Source organism: Idiotropiscis lumnitzeri, chromosome 6, assembly GCF_059441095.1.
Source record: "Idiotropiscis lumnitzeri isolate Australia: NSW breed Sydney's pygmy pipehorse chromosome 6, RoL_Ilum_1.0, whole genome shotgun sequence".
In the NCBI taxonomy this organism is placed as follows: domain Eukaryota; kingdom Metazoa; phylum Chordata; class Actinopteri; order Syngnathiformes; family Syngnathidae; genus Idiotropiscis; species Idiotropiscis lumnitzeri.
Window position 1 is genome coordinate 20,734,807 of NC_142396.1, and position 23,070 is coordinate 20,757,876.

The following is a 23,070-nucleotide window of genomic DNA, read 5'->3' on the forward strand; positions in this document are numbered from 1 at the left end:
GTTGTAGAGCCACAAAAGCTTGTAAAGCGTGTTCAGGGGCCCTGAAAATAGGAGCGTCAATGGTTTCTAGGCCATTGGGTTCAAAGGTTGTGGCCAAAAAGACGCCCAACACTTAGAAATCAGTGGGATTTGTTGTAACAGATGTGCCCAGCAGAGGGCCCACTCCCCACATGGTAGAGGTCAACATTTGTGTTTCAGTCAGTTAGTACTTTCTAATTTTCAATGTGAAATTAAGGTTTTAAAATGTGACGTCATAAGACAGTGAATTGCCATCAACCACCAATGAAATATTTTAACTTTAACTAAAAAAAATAATCATAATAATAATAATAATAAACCCCTTAGTTGTCAAGAATTCATGTTGGATGAGTAAAACATTTAGAATGTACCACGCCTCGAACTGCACTCTGCAGCCAGGACTTACTGCTCCAAATACTTGAGTAGTATTCAATGGAAAAGAAAGAAAGAAATGCTCGAGTGCTGAGTTGTTGGCTAGTAACTAATTCTCACATGTGCAAAAATTGCACACGTTTATCACATGACCGAAAACTATTTTTGTGGTATTTTTCTCTTGTATGTACACCTCCACTATTCAATCAAATAATAATAATTCTTGACAATATCATTACTTCTCTCATATTGTCATACTAACTCCAGCTTATATCTCACAGACATCCATCCATTCATCCATTATCTGCTGGTCTATCCCAGCTGTCTTCGGGCAGTAGGTGGGGTACGCCTGAACTGGTTGCCAGCCAATTGCAGGGCACACAGAGACGAACAACCATCCGCGCTCAAACTCATACCAAGGGACAATTCAGAGTGTCCAATCGACCTCCCATGCATGTTTTTGGAATGTGGGAGGAAACCAGAGCACCCGGAGGAAAACCACACAGGCACGGGGAGAACATGCAAACTCCACACAGGAAGGCCGGAGCTGAAATCGAACCCACGACTGTGAGGCCACCGTGCCAACCAGTTGTCCACCGTGCCGCCTCACAGACATCCATAAAGTCCCAATTCAGACAGAGTATGGTATGCTGGACATGATGTGGAAAAATTAACTGTTGGCGGGGTTAAAATGTCTTACATCTGAGAGAACAAGTAGCATAAACATTGTATGCGTAACAAAGGAGTAATCATGGTGTTCAAAGTCTACATAATAGAGAACAGTTACCAATAGCCGTTAAAAAGTGCAACCAGTTACAGTACATGTGAAAAGAAGTGTGTGTATTGTGTAGACTTGAAAGGGCTATAGTTCTAGGATATAAAAAGTGTTGCAAAAGTAATCCTCCGTGTCCGGTAAATGCAGCTAGCATTTGGTATGAACTTCTTAAAGAAAATGACAAAAGTTACATATTAAGGTATTATGGGTAAAGAGCAAAGAAAGTAACAAATAAGTCTCGTCAAAGTTTCTGAAAATGAAAAAACAGAGGTAGTAACAATAAGACAACATATTTACGCGGAATTGAGTGCGTTTATCAAGGTTAACATATACTGCATACATTGTGACCACACAATCACAGATGATTCAGGAAGATTGATCCCTGCATGGTTATTAACAATGGCGTATCCTTGAGATGAAATGGCACAGAATTTTGGACATTTTTATGGTACACAAAAATATTTAAAAATTCATCCTTTCTAAAATACAGTTGTACAAACTAAACAAACACCTCACCTTTCTCAAACCACCCCCGATGTCAATACTTTTCAATGTTTTTCGGCCCATTTCATCCAGAATAAAATGAAAAAGACAAGGTTATCTTTTTCTCCCAATACCTCGGGATCAGACAGGGGCAACGGCTGATTTCCATGCAAAACATCCTTTGATCATTCCCCCCTGGTATGCTTCCGCCTCCAACCATTTGCCTCTCGTGTGAAACCATCACACCTTCTCCAGCCTCAGCTTCTCTTCAAAAAACACGACCAAGTCATAATCCGTTAAAGACGAAACGCTAGACAATTTTTATTTGTTTTATAGCTAAAGCATCCATTGATCTTTTCTCGTCATAGCATCATACAATGGTTAATGAATCACTGCTTAACACGTGGCCGACCTCTGACATCTTGGACAGTAGACCGGATATCCCCTGCCACCAAAACCCCCGCCACCTACTGTACAGCAAGTGCAAAGCATTTCCTTTCACAGTAATGCAAGGCTATTTATTCAGGGGGCCACATAATCAAAAACACAAGGGACGGGGGCCGACCACCACAGTGTCTCCCCCGTGCTATGAATAGGTGTACACTTGACACAACACTCAAAAAAGTGTCTTTGACAGAAGAAAAGAAAACTCAGGAAGAAGAAATTATCGAATACTGGAGCGCTGAGTGCTAAACTAAGTTAATCTAAACATGTAATTAAAAAAAGGGCACTACAAGTCTTAGCCGAATGTCCGCTGCTCGCCCAGATTGCGACCCCCACCCAGTGTGAATCTTTTCGCGGCGATTGAAGGCCTTTACCCGCGCTGAGCGATAAAGCTCAATGCTAATGTGAACGCTAGTGTCGTTCCCCACTTTCTGTCACGTCAGCAATCATCACGCTATTAGATGGTTACAAAATGAAGAGATAATAAGGAGCAGCCCAGCTCACACACATTGATGCCAGCCATCAAACGCAATGTGTGTGCTTTGACATTACTTGTTTTTGTGACAGTCACGAACATAGAAGTTTGGCGCCAACTCTTTGCCTATATGAGCTTTAACGTCGCTATAGGAACGGTTACATCACATCTACCTCATTTGCACGTTGACGGTTCCCAGAATGCATTATGTGGTGTAATTTAAATAATGAAGTTATAAGGAAGTTAATCCTTGTCGTATGTGCTTACGTTCGGAGTAGAACGTGTCATATTAGACATATTTATGTTGGATTTAAGAAGAAAGATGTGTTTTTTTTCTTTTTCCCTAAAAACTCGACTTCAGTAGTGATATTGTAGTGATATTGAGGCCATTTCCTTCCTTGTTCGGCGCGGAATGCTGATAAAAGCATGGCTTGTATATGACAAGATAAACACTTTGAATACAAGGCTGACTTCCAAAAAACTTCCATTGAAATGTTCAAAATAAATAAGTAGATTTCGTAGTGAATACATAATGAATTAACATTCAGAATGCAAGGCTTAAGTGTAGAAATTATGTATTTCACTTGTATGCAACTAATATTGGCCGTTTGGGAAATTCACGGTGGGTAAAGATAAAGATTTGTGTTGTCATAGCAAAGTGGTATCTTCTCATTCTGCCTCCTTAGTCAATGACAGTCCCTGCAGAGATCTTATTGAAAAATAGAGCTCACACTCACACTGATATATAGTGAATGCAGTCCTTTATAAGTCGTTCACGAATGATTCGTTCAGTAAGAATGAATCTTTTCAGTGAACGTGAGTGAACGAATGACTTTCCTGAAGTGATGACAAGCTTTCATTGGCATCCGTTTCTGCAAGCTAACGGCTAATGCTAAGTCCATCAAAGTCCCGGGTGCAAGCGGCAAGCGCATGAAAACAAATAAGAGCGAATGACAAACTTTACAGAACCTCGCAGATCGTGATGAGGCGCCCCGGTCTGCAGCAGCCTGGAGATGACGTTGTTATAGGGTACATCTTCATTTGAAAATATTTATTTCACTACATTTTAAATAACGCATATGTACACTTATTATTATCCTCTCTGTCCGCTGCACTATTATGTGGCGCTATCATCAAAATAAAAATTATTCGGTGAATGATTCTTTTGAACGAATCTTTGTGATAAACTGATTGCAATGATTCAGTTCACTTAAAAGAACGATTGTGCCCATAACTTGAACAAACACACCACACATGGGGATTGTCAGGATTCTGGAATGGTCTAGAACAGAAATCAACTCGAAAAACGGGAAACACAGATTGAATAAGAGATACAACAAATGACACTGGTACAAAATCCAGGATAACGAAACAAAATAGAAAACAAAGCAAATGGCAAGAATAAATGTAACAACATTTACTTGCTGTGACAAGACAAGAGGGAAACCAAAATGCAGATGATACCAAAATCCGAGACCTATCCTGAAAAAACTAGAGTACATACTAGAAAGTCACAAAAATGAAATGAGCACATATGTGGCGTGAACACGAGAGAGGGTCTATAAAATTCAGTGGCTGGCTGTGCATTTCACACGAAGGCCTTCAGTGAAGACTTACTTAGTCCGACTTGAATAAATCCCCCTCATATTAGCAAAATTTATGACACCACGTCTGGAGAAATAATATACAGAAAGACACTTACGCGCGACTGAGTGAGTGTTTGAACGACCTAGCTTCTCTTGAAAGGTCCGTCTTGAGAATGGCCTCGCAAGTGTATCTGCAATTAAATCCACACTTTTCCCTCCTTCGGGCATTGGAAAACAGCAAGAATATGTTTTAGAGTTTCAAACGGTCGCCAGTTCCGACTTTCGGGTGTGTTCGCGTGAGTCTCCAATCACAAAACGCATTTATCACTTCAACGTGAGGCCAGCTCATTGACGTTGAATGCCCGCACGATTGTATCTGAAGGCCTCGGACGAATAGTGCGTGCTACTGGTATTGTGAAATCTGCCTGGCCACACGAGCTAGCTGAATTCAGATTGAATAAAAACTCTAACCTAAAGATTCAACATTAGGATATAATATGACATCAATGTGAAGAATATGATCATGATTTTTTGATTATGTTAGGCCAGCAGAGAAGCGCTTGAAGGTCCTGAACGCCCACCACTGGTAAAATTCAACACTTGAGACAGTCACGAACAAGATGAGATGTAATCTGTCACCGGTTGTCTTCCTGGCAGTCCTTTTATATTAATAAGAAAATTACAAAGAACAATTGGAATATTTGATCATGTAAGAGAGATGAAAGGGGTAGGACCTGATATGATTATACATCTTCCGACTCCTTTTCATGAATGAACATGAATGTGGAAGCATGTACCGTATTTTTTGGACTAGACGTCGCTCCGGAGTATATGTCGCACCAGCCAAAAAATTAATAATAAAGAAGGAAAAAAACATATATAAGTCGCACAGGATTACAAGTCGCATTTCTGGGGAAATTTATTTGATGAAATCCAATGACAGAGGACCAACAGACACGTCACCTTGAAAGGCAATTTAAAATAAAATTAAAAGAGAGAAAAAGAGGCTGAATAAGTGTAAGGTTTGCGAATGTAACATGACGCATAAACAACCTCCTCTGCGTCGCATACATCAGACTTATCTTCAGCGGCACGTTGATCATGCATCTACGAGTGAACTTGTTCCTCTAGCTGTGGCCACCTAGCTTTTAGCCCACGATTTGCTTTTTTTGTATTCTTCATTTTAGTCAGAGTAACCGCTTTTCGCCAGTCCCTGACAAAGTTTGTCGCTGACCCCAAAATATCTTTCTGCTGCCCGAGTACCCTTTTCAGCTGCATATTTCCCCATTTCTATCTTGTAATCTGCAGAAAATGATCTTCTTTTCGGTGTCATTGTTGTTCAGCCCTTCTCAATTGTTTTTTTAAGGTACTGTCAATGTTGAAATAATCATTCGACAGAGGTACAGAAGTAACAGGAACAGACATACAGGCCTAGAGCACCCTCTTGCGCTTTAAAGTGAAAATAACGTGAATGGATATAATGTGTTTATCAGAAATACTTTATTGATCCCTGGGGGAAATCTAGGTTCATGATTCCACAGATAAATCGCTCCAGAATATACGTCGCACCCCTGGCCAAACTATGAGAAAAACTGCGACTTATAGTCCGAAAAATACAGTATTTAATTTCTCGTGACTCTTGTAACTTTCTCTTGAGTTGCTCTCATTGATGCTTTGCATCTGTTCTATGCCTGTGTTTTCGTTTTTGTCCTCACAAGTGTACTTAATTTTATTAACAGCATTTTTTTTCCATGTTTGAAAAAAAATCAAACAAATAAATCATACCTGTGACACAGCCGCGCCAAAATGACGATAACCACTGGTCAGTTCAAGTCTCTCATTAAAACTCAGATGTCTGATGAAAAGAAGGTAAAAGTGCTATATTTAAATTATTCCAGATAATAAAGTTTAAATACCTGTTTAAAACAGACTTGTTCAAAGGAGCTCAAGTTTTGGTGATAAATGTTAGTCAACAATGTCAGAGGTTTTTTTATTTTCTTCAGTTTGATTCCCATCCTTTTTTTTCCAATTTACACTCCTTAAACTATTCATTTTCAAGGCAGCAATCGTTTTTAGGTTTCATTTGAGTTCAAATAAAAACAATGCCTCAGAAATGAAAGTTCAAATGAAGGAAATTAAATGCAATGATCTCACTTTATGCTTTTGTAGAATTATCAACACATGAGTGAGAGGGTACTTCTGCAGTGACAAAAAGGTTCTGTGATACACAAGCCAACAAAGGTTGGGAATCGCAAGATCAGAGGGCGTTGCTCGGTTGTGAGTAACAGAAAGCCTAACGCAATGTCTGAATGTGGGAGTGTGTACAGGAAAGGCGTGTGTGGGAGGGATTAGGTGCAATGGAGATTCCCATAAACTGGGAAAAAAAAACATGAGATAAATTTGAAAAAAAAAATAGCACTTTAAGTAATCCATTGCACCAAATAATTTAGCTTTGACTGATGTAATTAATTTTGTGCACCTGATCTTTTTAACTATGTAAACTAATTTCTCAAAAAGCAATGCCTGTAGTTGAAGTTTCAACTTTTAGACGCATGAAGTTGAATTAAATTTAGTTTGCCTTGGCGTGCCGTGTGAAAGAATTAACTAACATTAAAAAATTTAATTTACAGGAAGTTCAAATGTTCAGTTTGGACAAAATTAATTAAACCTAATCAAATACTAGATGTGGCGGATTACACTACATTTTTTAAGTAGTTCTCCCAAATATGTCATTCTTTTTCAGTATACACACATACACAGATATAGATGTTCAGAAATCAGAATCAGAAATCCCTTTATTGTCATTGTACTCAAGTGTGCAACGAGATTAGAGGTGTGCATGCGTCGGTTTTCTCTAAGTACTCTGGTTTTCTCCCACATTCCAAAGACATGCATGGTAGGTTGATTAAACACTCTAAATTGTCCCAAGGTGTGGTTGTGAGCCATAATTTAGTATGGCTCATTGCCACCTGCGTCGGCCTAGATGCCGGCACGGCGTACGGGAAAATGACCGAAGAAGACACCGCAAACGGAGATGCCAATTAATTCCGGACCTTCTGCGCACGTGTGAGAAGTCCGACCCCTGCAGGCCATCCGTGGCAATAGTCACCGTGTACCCTTTCACGGTGATGCAATAACTGGGGTCTTTTGTGAATGAGAGTGATGAATTCATCTTTGTGCTCTTCTTTCCAGGAAGCCAATATTTCCATAGCAAGATTATTGTAAACAAAAACATACGAAATCACGAAAACTAAAATTAAAAAAACATTTTCGTGAACAAAATTAAATAAAAACGAGAATGTCTTGGCACTGTGAGGCCATTGTGCTAACCAGTCTCCCACCGTGCCGCCCTTTGGTGGTGAAATTCTTGGACCGGCGCAAGACGGGCCAGGGCGAAAGCATTTGCCAAGAATGTTTTCATTAATCAAGAACGAAAGTCGGAGGTTCGAAGACGATCACACACTGTCGTAGTTCCGACCGTAAACGATGCCAACTCGCGATCCGGCAGCGTTATTCCCATGATCCCAAATATAGACAGCTTTGTAAAAATAAATCATTTAACAATAGTTTGAACAAAAGTCGCAAAAGCTGACTTAAATTGGGAATTTCGATTGGAGGCTGACCCGACTGCAGTTGCTACTGTGGGGTGTCTGGGTCAAGAGGTTGCAAAAGAGGAAACCATGTTTCATCTTGACCACATTCTACTTACACTTACTGGAAGGAATCTGGAACACCGCCACTCCTCGGACTATTTAAATTTTTATAAAAGGGGGTACGAAGACGAAATAAAAAAGGTTTTCTTTTAGAATTTGGTAAAACAAAACTAAAAAAAACTTAAAATATATCTAAAGCGTAGAATGTAAATGGAGCGAGCAACTTGAATCTTAAGGCTGAAGAGTGCCGACTTTTTCTGTTTTTCCATAATGATTATAAAAGCTCTATTTGTGTAGCACATAGACAGAAGAGCATATGTATGAGAATTTCACACGTAGGCCTTCAGTGAAATCCTACTTAGTCCTACTTGAATGAATCCCCCTCATAATACCAGCATTTATGACACCACGATTGGACAAGAGGAAAACCAAAACGCGGAAGATTCAAAAAGACACTTCGGACGATTGTTGGACGACCTAGTTTCTCTTGAAGGGTCCATCTTAAAAAGGCCTCGCAAGTGTATCTGCAATTAAATGCACACTTTTCCCTCCTTCGGCCATCGTGGTTTAAAAAAAAGCAAAAATATCTTTTAGATTTTTGAACGGTCGCCAGTTACGACTTGTGTGTCAATTTCGGCTAGCGCTGCCCCCTCACTTCAACGTGAGAAGGCTCACTGTAACCAATTTGTGATCTGATTGGCTAACGCAACTGTCTATCAACTCTGAAAGCTCATTGACGTTGAATGCCCGCACGATTGTATCTGAAGGCCTTGGACGAATAGTGCGTGCTACTGGTATTGTAAAATCTGCCTGGCAACACAAGCTAGCTGAGTTCTGGTTGGATAAAAACTCACCAAAAAATACAACACTAGGATATAATATGACATCAATGTGAAGAATATGATCATGATTATGTTAAGCCAGTAGAGAAGGCCTTGTCCACCCACCACTGTGTAAAAAATCCTCCCATATCACATGAAACAGAAGATCAGCAACAATGAAGGAACAAAAAAAACATGAAATATAACAGAAGTCAACAGACCCAAATGAGACCAAGGAGGCTGATGAGGGATGATGAAGTCAATGAATACATTTTAAGTCACAAGTACTAAATTAAAGTTCAAACATAGCTAATAATAATAATAATAACGATGATGATGACGATGATGATACTACAACTACTCCTACTCATAATAATAATGATAATAATAATAATAACTAGAACATTCCCGCAGAAATTTAGAATAAGAGTGCTGACTTCTCCATGATGGAAAGCGACATGTGCTGAACAGATGAATCGACTATGTGATATGGAAATTACAGCTAAAAACTCCAACATTTTAAAATAAGGCCTTTTATTTGACATTTTGAAAATAAAATAGTGTATATTATATTAATAGTGTCATCATCCTGTACAGGGTCAAGGGGGGAGTGCTGCAGCCTATACAAGCTGACTTTGGGTCAAAGTCACGCTACTCTCTGAACCGGAACTGGTCTGAGCAAAAAACAAACAAAACAATGTTTTTTTTTTTTTTTTTTTTTTTTTTTTATTTTGTTTTTGTTAGAAAAAGAAAAAGAGTAACAGTTTCCTATTGCTTTTCTATTTTGTGCAAAAAAAGAAAAAACAAACAGCCTAACTATCGGAGGAGCAGAGGAACCTTTGACATTGCTCTAGTTCTACAAAGAAAAAATGTACGCGTTTATTTAACAAAATCACTTCGTATAGGCTTGAAATATTCGGTCCACTTGGACCATGTTAAGTAGAATACGTCCAATTGTAACTTAAGGGCAAAGGAAATCTTCTCCAGAGTGAAAATCTCCATAACATCATCAATCCAGTCATCCATTATCGACTCTTGGGTTTAAGTTGTAATGTTGTAATTTAAAAGGACCTGTTATTTTTGGATAGCTGAATTATACTAGTTGCATATGCGAATAACATTCTTTTTCTATTTGTCAAATAGAGATAGTGTTTCTTCCTACTCCTACTGAACTGCTGCCTTTCTTTTTTTAATTTTACCTTGTATCTTGTGTTGATATTTTTGTTATATGGGTGGTTCTCTGAATGTGTGGTCGAACCAGATGCTCAAATGCGGAACCAATTTTCAATATCAATATCGCCACATTTCACTGCCTACATTATTCCAACTGTACTGCTGGGAGAAAATGCTGGAGGATGGCTTGATTTAAAGCATTCTTTATTTTTACATGTTCTTGAATAAATATATTTTCAGGCTCGCATGTCTCACTCCTGTACTGTACTTTCTCAGAACCACCCATATGTTCATTTAAGATGTTTAAAAAAAAGAAAGATGTCACCGTTTTAAGGTATATAGAACTTTGCCTTCATTTATTTTATAGCACACTTTTGCCCATCCAATAACAACAACAACAACAAAAACAACTCTCAATGTCTACTATGGCCACTTACGATTTAAGAACACAATAATATCAGCCCTCAGTATGGATTCTTATTTTATATGTGGTATAGTGCATAGAAAAACAAGGTATCTGCCGGATATTTTTAGATGAATGTTTTCTTAAAATTATTGAATGAGCAAAAGTGAGTTATACATTTTTTAAAAAGCGGTTTTATTTAGCTTGCTTTTTTTTGTTAATGATGCAAAATACATCAAAGTGAAATTTAAGGCACATTCCCTTCCTTTAAACAAGGAGAGTGCATTATAAAGTTATCTAGTTCCGCAATGTTGAAAAATAAGTTTAAAAAAATGTAAGCCAATGTTGGAGTTTTTAACTTTAAATGTACCAAAAGTTTACCAAAATAGTTCGAATTAATTATCTGACTCCATTAATGGTTAACCAAACACAACCTCCATTCTTCCAACAATTATGCGCGCTCGTTTTGAGAGAAAGATGACCAGGATGCCGGCAACTTCACACGGGAGTGGATTTATTCTTAACAGGAGATCTAATACAAAGTCTGAGAGGCCCGGTTACAGCAACCAACAGGAAAAAAACAACGCCCCCCTAAGTTGCCCAGGATCATTTATACATTACAGCAAACAAAGCCAAGACTTCCTACTCTTCCCCTATTGGCTATGTGTCATCTGCAGTTAACTTTAGCTTTCTCTTAGTGGACGTCTTCTGCCCGCAAGGTGACGTGTCGGCTCTTCCCACGGTGCGCGCCATGGCAGTTGTTTGTGCGCTCCACTGCCGATGAACCACTGGATCTGTTATTCTGCTCTCACGGTCGACCGTGTGACCATCTCACACAACAACAGCCGGGTGGCCTTGATCGGAGTCTGGGACCCTTCTTGTCTGCACACTCAGTTCTCCGACGTGGGGCTCATCCTGCACAAAACACCTGCCACCCATGCATTTCACACCGCCTGGCCTGACCTTTTCTCATGCATTGAATTAAAGCCCAATCAGTATATATCTTTATTGCATTAAACTAAATACATGTCACTTGTAGTCAAGCTTATAAAATCCTTTAATCCCTCTCATGGCCTCAGCGAACTGAGGCCATCACCCCCGCCAAAATAATAAGAAAAAAATAATAACAGTAAAAAATAAGAGATGTGGAATGATATATAAAATTTTAATCCCTCTCATGGCCTCCGACAACTGAGGCCATCATCCCCACAAAAATAAGAATAGAAAAAATGTAAAAACAGTAAAGAGTAAAACTATAAGATGATATATAAAAGTTTTATTCCCTCTCCTGGCCTCAGAAAACTGAGGCCATTACCACTTACGCTGCTGGACCCCATGGACCTTCTGTTTGCCAGAGGGTTTGGGTCCGACAGGGGGATCATGTACTTGCCACTCGGTGGCACCGGGCCCAAGGTGCGCTCGAGGGTTTTAACTGTAAGAGATCTGATACAAGGTATACAACAACATCCGCAAAGCACCATAATAGCTGTAAATACTGCCACTACGATTAATATAGAGCTAATCAGACCTGTCCATTTAGCAAAGACAATCAACCATCCTGACCACATTTCCGAATCTCCACCTGAATGTTCTTTCATCCCCTTGTTCAAAGTTTGCAAACCTTCCAATGCCTTGGTGAGACGCCCATCCGGTGCCGTGTTGTTTGGGATGAAACTACAACATTGATCCCGAAATATCCCGCACACTCCTTGTTTTTCAGCCAATAACCTATCGAAAGCAATCCTATTTTGAAACATTATTAATAAGGTTTTTGACAATTGTTTATGTACCGCCTCTAATTGATCCCAATTTAACTGGTCCAAATCTACAGGTGTCACACTCACCGGCATAATTAAAGTCACCAGGGCACACCTGCCAGAGGCATTGGTCGGCAGCCTGTCGTATAGAAATTTTCCACCATAACACAACCAGACGTCTGCACGGGAAAGCGGGGGTCCTGCTGGAAGAGACACATTCGTTTCACACCAATCCCACGGTATTTGTCCAATTGTGTGTCCTGCTCCATTCAACTTCAAACACGTAAAATTTTGCTTGGCCACCTTATTATCAATCACTTAAATTCTCTAAATCAATTGTGTGATTGAATAATTTCACATATATACCAACCTCGGGGTCTTGGTCACAAATTTTATAAAACAATATCACCTGTGCGTCTGTCAACCTATCCGAGCTGTCCTCCCGTTCCTCGTACATGACCGTCTGGTTGCAGTGGTACTGTAACATCACAATTTTTGTCTCCCCTCCGTCTGTCTAAAAAACAGTCTCATAGATTAGAAGCAAACATACTAAAAGCGTAGAAAGCAAGCCTATAATTCAGAAATAATAAGGAAAAGGACAGCCGTGTCCATTTTTATGTTTGATTTGTATGTGTTTCAATTGGTCAGTATCTCCCCCTCTCTTGACCTGCCCATCCGGGCGGTCAACCTTCAGGCTCACCATATCGGGGAAAGAACTCCGGTGCGGGTTGAAGTTGTGTGTAATAGAACCACTTACAACCTTTTGTATCTAACTGCACCGTATTTTCATTTGATAAATGCTTTCTGTTTAATTAATGTTTAACATATTTAGTAAATATGAACCTGCTAAATTAAATATTTGACCTTCTGTCCCGTAAGTGTTTACAATAATGCCAGCAATCGTTATACAATCCTTCAAAAAATGCATGCTAAATAATCGCAATAATACCATAATTAATTGTATTCAATCACCTTTTTCAATTTGTTTGTGAAGCTTGTATCAGTCACTTGAATAATATATTTTAATTAACGTAAACCCACCAAATATTATATCTATTTCAATTCCCAGACTGTTGCAATAGCTTTCTTCGAATATAATCTAGACCGTGTCATCCTCACAGGCATTGGCCCCAGAAACAATTCTCCAACGTATAAATTTAGTTTTGCTGATAATCACCACAAGCAGTGTTGGTTCGCACTAATGTCCTAATGATATCCAGCTAATATGGCACAACACTAGAATCTGGCTTCGCAACATGGGCAAATCATTCCTGAATTAAATAAAATTTAGTTCACTGAGTTCAAATATCTAACTGTGTTTAGAGATTACAATTTAAGCCTCGAGCTAATGCTCTAATTTTGACTGTTTTTTGACAAATATCCAAAGCAACCCAAATGAAACAGCAACCATCCACGCTCAAAACAAAAACTCCCAAAACCATAACAACGCAGATACCAAACCAAACCCTTTTTTTTTTTTTAGCGGGAAGAATAGGTGCTCTCCAAGACATAGACAGCTCCAAGACCGCTGCAGTCTTCACCTCCCATTGTCTCCCGAATGCTTCAATCCACCTCCAGGCCGTGCCCACACTGCTTCTGTCAACTGGGGAGGGTGTAGAGACAGTAAAAACAATACACACACCGAATTACCTCTTCCGAGTGACCCGTCTTGTGAAATTTTGGATGTTGCCAAAACCGAAGAATTTGTAGTGGGTGTTAAAATATGATATTCTGATAGTGACGCGGATTATTCAACAACTATGGGGCCTAGATCTTTTGTATGATGATGTGCATCGATATTCAATGTGATTTGTGGCTCGGTGAAAGTAAACAATTCATACCATTTCCGCTGCTCAGGGACAAGGCAGGCGTACGAGGCAACGCCGGTAGACATAACAAATATATAATCCTAATGGAAGATCTACTCCTGCCTAAATTTAGATGAATGCATTTTGATAAACCAAACCATGTGTGACCACATGTACAATGTAATGTCAATTGGTGAATTGAATGGGTGGAGGTTGCTACACCACTCAGACCAGAGCAGGAACAGGGCATACCCACCGCGGGAGGATGAAGAACCAGGTTTCAGAGCTGCCCTCAGATGTTTCAGTTTAGTTCAGCCACTGGGAAGGAAGAGAGCACGACATATGCTCCCTCCGAACGATGTGCACAGTCAAGTTCAGTCCCATCCAAAAATGCCACTCGAATTCCAGTGTTCGTTCAGTCTAGGGCAGTGACTCAGGCAATCTCGAGAGTCCACAAGGCTCACTGGGAGATGCGGAAGGAGCTCATAGCTCGCCCTAATATCCAGCACCATCGAAAATCTGTCCATCCACCGTCCCCGGAATGCAGGGACCTGCCAGTCCTCGAACGCTGAAGCTCCGTGGCCCCCTGTCATGGAATGGGGTACCAGCGGGTTGGTGTCAATAGTGCGTTGGGAGTGGGTAACGGTGGCGCCCCCTGCGCTGGTGGAGCGCTCCTTGCGACAGATATGGCACCGGACCAGAGGATGGCACATTCCAGAAAGTGGCTCAGCATGGACAGCCCATCACCCAGTGACCCCACACCCCGCAGCACGAGCACACCCCACTCACAACCCCTGTCTATAACCACCCCTACCTCTGTTACCGCAATCCCGACCTCGTTGACCGCCCTGCTATGGACAGCCGGTCTGCTGTGGCGCCGCGTCACCCGAACCTTGCCTACGAGCAGCAGAAGTGGAAGGAGCAGTTCCAATGGCAGCCATGGGCTGCTGCCTTCGCTGCTCCCCCTTTTTTTGTTTTTTTTTTATCTCTCTTGGCCTCCTTAACCTGCAAGTACAACAATTTTTAGTAACGCTCCTTAATCCACTCCCATATTTTCCTTTTCTGATGTTGTGCAAAATTATGTACAAAATGTGCTCTACTTAGACAGATTTAGCATTTTTTCATTGATGGACTGTTTCGCATGATGTCTGCACCCGGAAGGGGCACGCCCATGAGGACGGCCCACTGGAACAGCTGTGTAATGACGACATTATTGGACGGGTCACTTCCGGAAGGCTCACTCCATTCACGTCTCGTCCTGGCCACATAGACCAGGCCTGTCTCCTCCCCTCCCCATCTGAAAAACACAGCAACATCGGCCCCAACGGGGCCAGAAATACTCTGATGCACGGCACGGCCAATCTCACCTGAGGTGTCCCCATTCAGCCGATGACCATCATGCTGGTCTGTAAGTCTGGCCTCGGCCTCAAGTGAGGACAGTTCCTGACAGTAAATTTTGTCCCGAATGTAACTCTCGCATCCCCCTACGGAGGACCTACCCTTGCATTAAGTGAGTAATTTTTCATGAAAACAGCGCAACTGCCCCACTTAACTGACATTAACTTCAAGTATCACTGCTGTGGTGCCATATTACATGGAAATGTCTAAACAATCCAACAAAATTTTGCCCTATCCTGGACTGGGTGTGTGTGTTATCTAGTCGTGCACCCGATGTGAATCATAAAACCTGCTGGGCACAAAAGCAGGCTAAATCAACAACTATCTTATTCTCCCTCTTTGTTGAGGAGAACCTGGGCGTGATGAGGCGCTATTTGAAGCGTTCCCCGGCCTTCTGGACACACAGGTCACATGTCACTTCAAACCTGTGGAGAGAGCTGGAGGAGTAGCAATTGCCAGTGAGAAGGGCCAAATTACCTCCATTCTGAAACTTTCAGTTTTGCATACATTTTGTGTAATAACGTCAATTAACCATTCACTTGATGCTTGAATTTAATTACTCCAATCTGTCACCAATAATAATTTGGAAATCAATACTCGGGAGTGCAATAGGGATTCAGGTTGATCAGGCCTGTCCGCCCATTGCACCCTACGTGCTGTAAGGGCTTGTCGGTGCACTTAATCAGGTTTCTTTCCTGAGGCCGCCCGTCCCTTAAACATTCACTCAAACCACATAGACATACAAACACTTTTTCTTTCACACTTTCGTTCCCCTCTAGGTATCTAATTCCTTACCCAAAAAGATAATTTCCACTTTCCAATTCCACACCGAGACCCCTCCCTTGGCGCGTCCGCCTTGGTTTCACTAAGACTTGTGCTGGCAGATCCATAATTTTGCCTCAATTCAGCCAGCGTATGCCGAAGTTTACAACTGTGGTTCTCTTGATTTTACCATTCAGTCCCCGTGATGTTGTTTCTCCTGGACATGGCTGACGATCCTGCACCTGTGACGTCAAACACCTCATAGATGTGGATGTTAGCAGTCTGGCATTTTTGGAAATGCTGTCATGTCCCTTAAAAGTTGTCATGTCAGAATTCGCGTCGTACAGTCATAAAACATCTGTCTTCCACCTTTGTCACATTTAATTCACATCAGTTCATAAATCATCTACAGAACTTTTTAATCCAACTTTATATTTGGTAAACCAATCTCCTATCAAGGCTCATATTTTCTTATGGGGAACACAAATTCCTCTTTATTTATGCCAATGGATCCTTAAAAATTTTTCTTCATGCCACATCACAAGGAGAATCAAATTAACAATTACCTACAGAGAGTAGGCAGCAAAGAAAGTAAACAAAACTATCGTAGACCAAACAACCAGCTATGTTTATCAGCCAAAGGGAACACAGACACACACACCCCCACACACACACAGTGAGGAGCTGAGTGTCATGAAAAGAGACAAACTGGGCTGTGAAGGGATGGGTTGTATGGAAACAAACATAGGGGCCGCGGGCCACTCAGGGCCTCAGTGTTTTCCCCTCCTATTTGTCTAGAATTCATCAGGGAAAAATCATAACTCAGAAAAATCATAAAGAAAATAAATAATATTATCTACCGATAGAACAGGAACATTTTACGTGACCAGATTTAGAAAACTACTAAAATACTAGTAGGCCCATATCAATGACAATAGTCTCAAAATAAGTAGTTTTAAACTTGTCAGTTTTCAAACTGTAATATTCCGAACAGTATTCCTAAAACAACTCCACTCTGGATGGCCGCAGCCACGTGCTAACCAGCCGAGCCGAGCACCAACAAGCAAAGTGAGCTCAATCAATAATATAACAAAACTGGAATAACTTTTGCCATTTTCTTTTTGCCTGGAAACCCCTGACATACATGATTGACTACAAATATACGCCAAAGGTTCAACGACCAGTTCAATATCACCCTTTACCAATCTTGTCACTTGCACAACCCTCCACAACATTCAACATCTCCTTTTTCTCACGTGCCTCTCCTTCTTATCCACTTTCACAACCTTCTCAACCTTTTCTTCCAATTTTATGTTTGCCAATGCTGTCGCCACTGTCGCCAATTGATGCACACTAAGTCTGTCCTCCTCCACCATTGCCAATTCTTTTTCCATTTTACCTTTCCGAATCCATTTAGCTTTATCTTTTGCCCCTTTTCAATTGTTTGATGTCATTCAACATTTTCCTCTCTTTCTTTTGCACCTGCTTAGCCAACTTAATCATATCCCATGTGGTCATCCATTTGTAATTTCAACAACACCTTCCGATACCTCTCTTTTGCTCTTTCTTTTTGTTTGTTTATCTTTTTTCTCCTCAATTCCACTCTTTAATTGCGTCTCCAACTTCACATAATGTCCATCAATTTCTTGCCTCACACCATCACTTTCATACGGTTCATCGCAACCGAGCCCCATATCACACTTCTATCTCCACTCCTCCTGAACAATCCACTCCCGTGCGTCCCAGCCAAATATCAAACAAAACAGTCCAAATTATATCACACCAATCACACTGCTTACACTTGCACACAAATTGCGATACGTAAATCCCAGATTTTACACCGTATCAATACCACATATAGTCTCAGACTATTTTTGTAATAAGTAAATCCCAGATTTTACACCTTATTACGACTTTGCGATACGTAAATCCCAGATTTTACACCGTATCAATACCACATATAGTCTCAGACTATTTTTGTAATAAGTAAATCCCAGATTTTACACCTTATTACGACTTCGCGACACGTAAATCCCAGATTTTACACCGTATCAGAACCACAAATTTAGTAATAAGTAAATCCCAGATTTTACACCTTATTACCGTGATACGTAAATCCCAGATTTTACACCGTATCACCGTGACACGTAAATCCCAGATTTTACACCGTGTCACAATCCACACTTTTAATATTTAATTTCCCAATTATCCCCGTTTTCCTCTGTTACATTTATTTTTCCCCAATTGTGCAGAATTCAGACATGTAGTAACAGGTATTCTGCTTACCTTTTAGATGTGGTACCACCAGAGGAAAACAGGTCTAAGTCGGGATTTCCTTTCCGTTCAACAAGTCGTCACTTGGTGTGGATACGGGTCCCTGACCCTGGGTCCCAGACCCTGTGGTTCTCTTATTCGAAGTCTGTGGATTTCTTTTGTAGTCCTCTCCCTCCGATCACGTCGAGGTCACCATAAATTGCTGGAGTTTTTAACTTTAAATGTACCAAAAGTTTACCAAAATAGTTCGAATTAATTATCTGACTCCATTAATGGTTAACCAAACACAACCTCCATTCTTCCAACAATTATGCGCGCTCGTTTTGAGAGAAAGATGACCAGGATGCCGGCAACTTCACACGGGAGTGGATTTATTCTTAACAGGAGATCTAATACAAAGTCTGAGAGGCCCGGTTACAGCAACCAACAGGAAAAAAACAACGCCCCCCTAAGTTGCCCAGGATCATTTATACATTACAGCAAACAAAGCCAAGACTTCCTACTCTTCCCCTATTGGCTATGTGTCATCTGCAGTTAACTTTAGCTTTCTCTTAGTGGACGTCTTCTGCCCGCAAGGTGACGTGTCGGCTCTTCCCACGGTGCGCGCCATGGCAGTTGTTTGTGCGCTCCACTGCCGATGAACCACTGGATCTGTTATTCTGCTCTCACGGTCGACCGTGTGACCATCTCACACAACAACAGCCGGGTGGCCTTGATCGGAGTCTGGGACCCTTCTTGTCTGCACACTCAGTTCTCCGACGTGGGGCTCATCCTGCACAAAACACCTGCCACCCATGCATTTCACACCGCCTGGCCTGACCTTTTCTCATGCATTGAATTAAAGCCCAATCAGTATATATCTTTATTGCATTAAACTAAATACATGTCACTTGTAGTCAAGCTTATAAAATCCTTTACCAAGGAAAAAGCTGTTGAACAAACACTTGTTGGCACCTGTTGCTAAAGCTAACAGCTAGCTGCTAGCCACTAACGCCGAAGACTTGTGCCGTATCATACAATGACGACGTAATTAACAAACGATTTCTTCGCATCCTAAATGTGTGACTGAATATGATTTTGGGCTGTTTGTGTGTTGATGATGGTGCCAACTATGTTAGGTTAACTAAAACTTTGACAATGAAAACCGAAGCATCAAAAACGGAAGTCAAGTTCAATTTCAAAGTAAAAGTCTATTGAGGCTGTTGCATTGGCATCAATGAATCAATGTATCCCCACCCAGTGACTAAGCCGATCACTGACTAATTGCGTGGTCAACTGTGTTGAAAGCAATTCTGAAATCTGACAGAATAAGCATCGAGCCCTCCCTTTTATCTGCCGTTAAAAGCAGATCATTTCTTACTCTGGTCGTCTTGAACCACAACAGACATACCACAGTTTAGTTCTTCTGCTCCTTGTCTTGTCTCTCAAAATGACGACTGTCACCTGCCCGATCTACGGAGGTCTTTCAGATGTTACAAAAGCCGATGAAAGGATTCAGCAAGTCTGTGACAATGTGAGTATCAAAACTTGACACTTACATTTATTTTTGCTTGCTTTCAAAGTTAACATTGCAAGGAACATTTAAACAAACAAACAAACAAATACGATTTGCAGGTGAAGGCTCAAGCTGAGAAAAAAACTGGGAAGAATTACAGCGTTTTCAGCGCCAAAAGTTACAAAACACAAATTGTGTCAGGGACCAACTACTTCATCAAGGTAAGCACAGCATCAATCTTTTTATTATGGTTTGTTTTGTGGTATTTTTATTAATAATATTACTACAATACATACAACCTCTACATTATATACTCTTTCAATTAAATTTAAATTAAATTTTATAATTTTTTTATCAACCAAATTAGTACATGAATTATAAACCAAACAAATAAATACACTTGTATATATTACTGTTTTTAATTTAAGAATTTGATCTTTTTTCAAGTTTATACACAAAAAATTCCAAGTATATATTTTCTCTTAATTTAACAAGCCTATATTTTTGGGGGAAAATGACATCAGATGTGCAGAATTTAAATACACGTCTACGTATTTGGTATGTTTTTTTAAATACATATTGAAATGATTAAAATATAAAAATAATGTACACAGCTATATTTTTGGAAATGTCTCTGTATGCTGATGTCACAGCGATTCATGATGTTTTTGACTATGCTTTGTTACCATTTGTCATTTGGGGAACACTTCTCCTGAGTGTGCAGATGATTGCAATGTAGCGCATTGTGACACTTTTAGTAGCAGATGAGACGGGGTTTTTTTAAACGTTGGTGTCATCACACTTTTGCAGGTGCATGTGGGAGGAGCTGACCATGTTCACATTCGAGTCTTCCAAGGTCTCACCCAGGCGGGGCCAGAGCTTGTTAGCGTCAAGGAGTCCAAGACCCATGCTGATGACATTGAATACTTCTGAATGACAAATACTGAGCAAAGCCTCCGCTTGTCTGTCTATGCAGCAATTAGTGCATTGCAAAAATATGAATAAAATAAAAAATACAAACGAATAATGACCTATGTACTGGAGTTCAGGACCATTTAATATGATTTGAGTTAACACAAAAACAAATCATTGATTTCAATGCAATCTCAGCTGTTCACACTATCATTACTTTAACACAGCAGTCAACAACATGACAAGACCAAAAACGTAATACTTACATATTCTCAACAGTTCTTTTGCAAGTCCTTTGTTCATCTGTCCAGTTCAAATTGCTTCGCCCCCGCCAAAACGATATTTTTTGTGCGTGCACGAGAGAGGACCCGGAATTGAGACAATCTTCATGATGACCCAGCAATGTTGAGAATTATCAAATATATGACTAACGGGTACATTTATCTCTATGCCACTCTGTATACTTGATGAGACTGCTTTCCAAAAATGGAAAAGCAGGCCTATTTTCCACCTGAAGAACAGCTTGGCTGGGTACTTTGTCATAAAAGTAATTCCACATACCACATAGCAATATTACACAAATGCACTTTTCAGTGGTTTTTAAGGTTTTTAGTGCTGAAATATACCATGTGGTGTTGTGATGGTGTTTACATAAATTTTTACAAATATTTTTAGAAATGTCTTGCTTTTTTAATTTTGGGAATTATGTATTTTTTCACATGACAGTTAATTACATCAACCCAAGTGATAAAGATATACTGAAGAGGCAGAATTTATATAAACACATCCATCCATCCATTATCTGTACCGCTCTTCCTCACAAGGGTCGCGGGAGTTGGAGCCAATCCCAGCTATCTTCGGGCAGTAGGCGGAGTACACCCTGAACTGGTTGCCAGCCAATCGCAAGGCACACAAAGACCAACAACAATCTGCGCTCATACTCACACCAAGGAACAAGTTAGAGTGTCCAATCAATCTGCCATGCATGTTTATGGAATGTGGGAGGAAACCGGAGGAAACCCGGAGGAAACCCACGCAGGCATGGGTTGAACATGCAAACTCCACACAGGAAGGCCGGAGCCGGAAGGGAACCCACGACCTCCGCACTGTGAGGCCAACGTGCTAACCAGTCGGCCACCGTGCCGCCTGTCAGTCTCATGTTGGGTCTAAAGCCAAAAAAGAAAAATGTATCTTCAAACAAGTTTTAAAATTGGACAGCGAGGGGGCTTGCCTAACTTTTAATGGAAGGTCATTCCAGAGGGAAGGACCGGTGTCGGTACTAGATGCAATCGGAGTCCTTCGGTGACTTGCGTGCCTACAGAAGATGTCACTTCAATGTTCTGTTGCTTTGGGAATCAGACTGTGGTTAAGGATCGTATGGAAAACATGGACATGTTTTATTAAGCAATATTTCACCCATATACATACATTATATTCGTCAAACTTGCAGCCCGAGTGAACTACTTGACATCGTTGCAAGTTCGGCAGGAGAAACATAAACGTTGCACTGCTGTCGCAGCTTTTTAATTTTAATTTTTTTATTTAGTGACTCAAAATATACAAATTGAACAGTGAAGGATTGTTTTGTGATTAATGGCATTATTTTAAACACTTACGGGACAGAATGTCAATTATTTAATTTAGCAGGTTCATATTTACTTATGTTAAACATTGATGAAACAAGAAGCATTTATCAAATGAACCTGGAAGCACGGGTTACAAGAATGACTGGGATTGTAGTTCTAATGTTTACTGATGTATTATATTATTCTCATAAGCTAAATTTATAGTACTTGGTTTAAATGTGTGAAATTTTCAGTAGTGAGACAAACTTGCACACATTGCATTTCCATGACCTGCACTCACATTCACAGCACTTCATGAACAAATACGACAAAGCACATTCTCCACATTGGCTGTAGAGATGCAAACATACCAAATTTGGCACTGGAGGAGTCACACAGACGCTATCGCAAAAACACATTCCGAAAGACATAACAATTGGAGATCGGAGCACACGCACATACACACGCGCACATGCACACCGACAAGATTACAGGGAAATGCCAGCACGAGAGACGGAGAGACTGCCCGCCGGAGAAGGCCAGCCTTGGTGTGCCAGTCCTGGAGACCAGACGGGAATCAACCTTCCAGACGATGACTAACCTGGAGAGGACCTTCTCTTGGACGTGGACCCGTGCCGTGGGAGGGAGCGAGGTCGACTGATTCAACCTAGATTCCCCTTGACATAAAAAAACTCCTATAAAATCTGAAGCTGGGCTAAAAGATGCACGCCATATTTCGACTGTGCTCGCCCGAGTACAGTTTCTCGTGAGATAAAAAAAAAAGTCGCCCAGATATCTGCCTCTGTACTATTTTCTGAACTCCAGAAATTGAAGAAACTGAATATCGGAACTCTAATCAGTTGTTGAGTCTTTATTTGACCCTTTCCTTCTTGAGC

The 23,070-nt window shown here is 40.6% G+C and overlaps 1 protein-coding gene across 1 annotated transcript; it reads left to right on the forward strand.

Annotated features, from left to right (window-relative positions):
- The first annotated feature begins 19,520 nt into the window (after positions 1–19,520).
- LOC148335863 (cystatin-B-like) lies at positions 19,521–20,695 on the forward strand. The gene is made up of 3 exons (XM_088298905.1): positions 19,521–19,715; positions 19,817–19,918; positions 20,508–20,695. The coding sequence occupies exons 1-3, from the start codon at positions 19,632–19,634 to the stop codon at positions 20,628–20,630; spliced, it is 309 nt and encodes a 102-aa protein (XP_088155031.1). The 5' UTR covers positions 19,521–19,631; the 3' UTR covers positions 20,631–20,695.
- Positions 20,696–23,070: the final 2,375 nt, after the last annotated feature.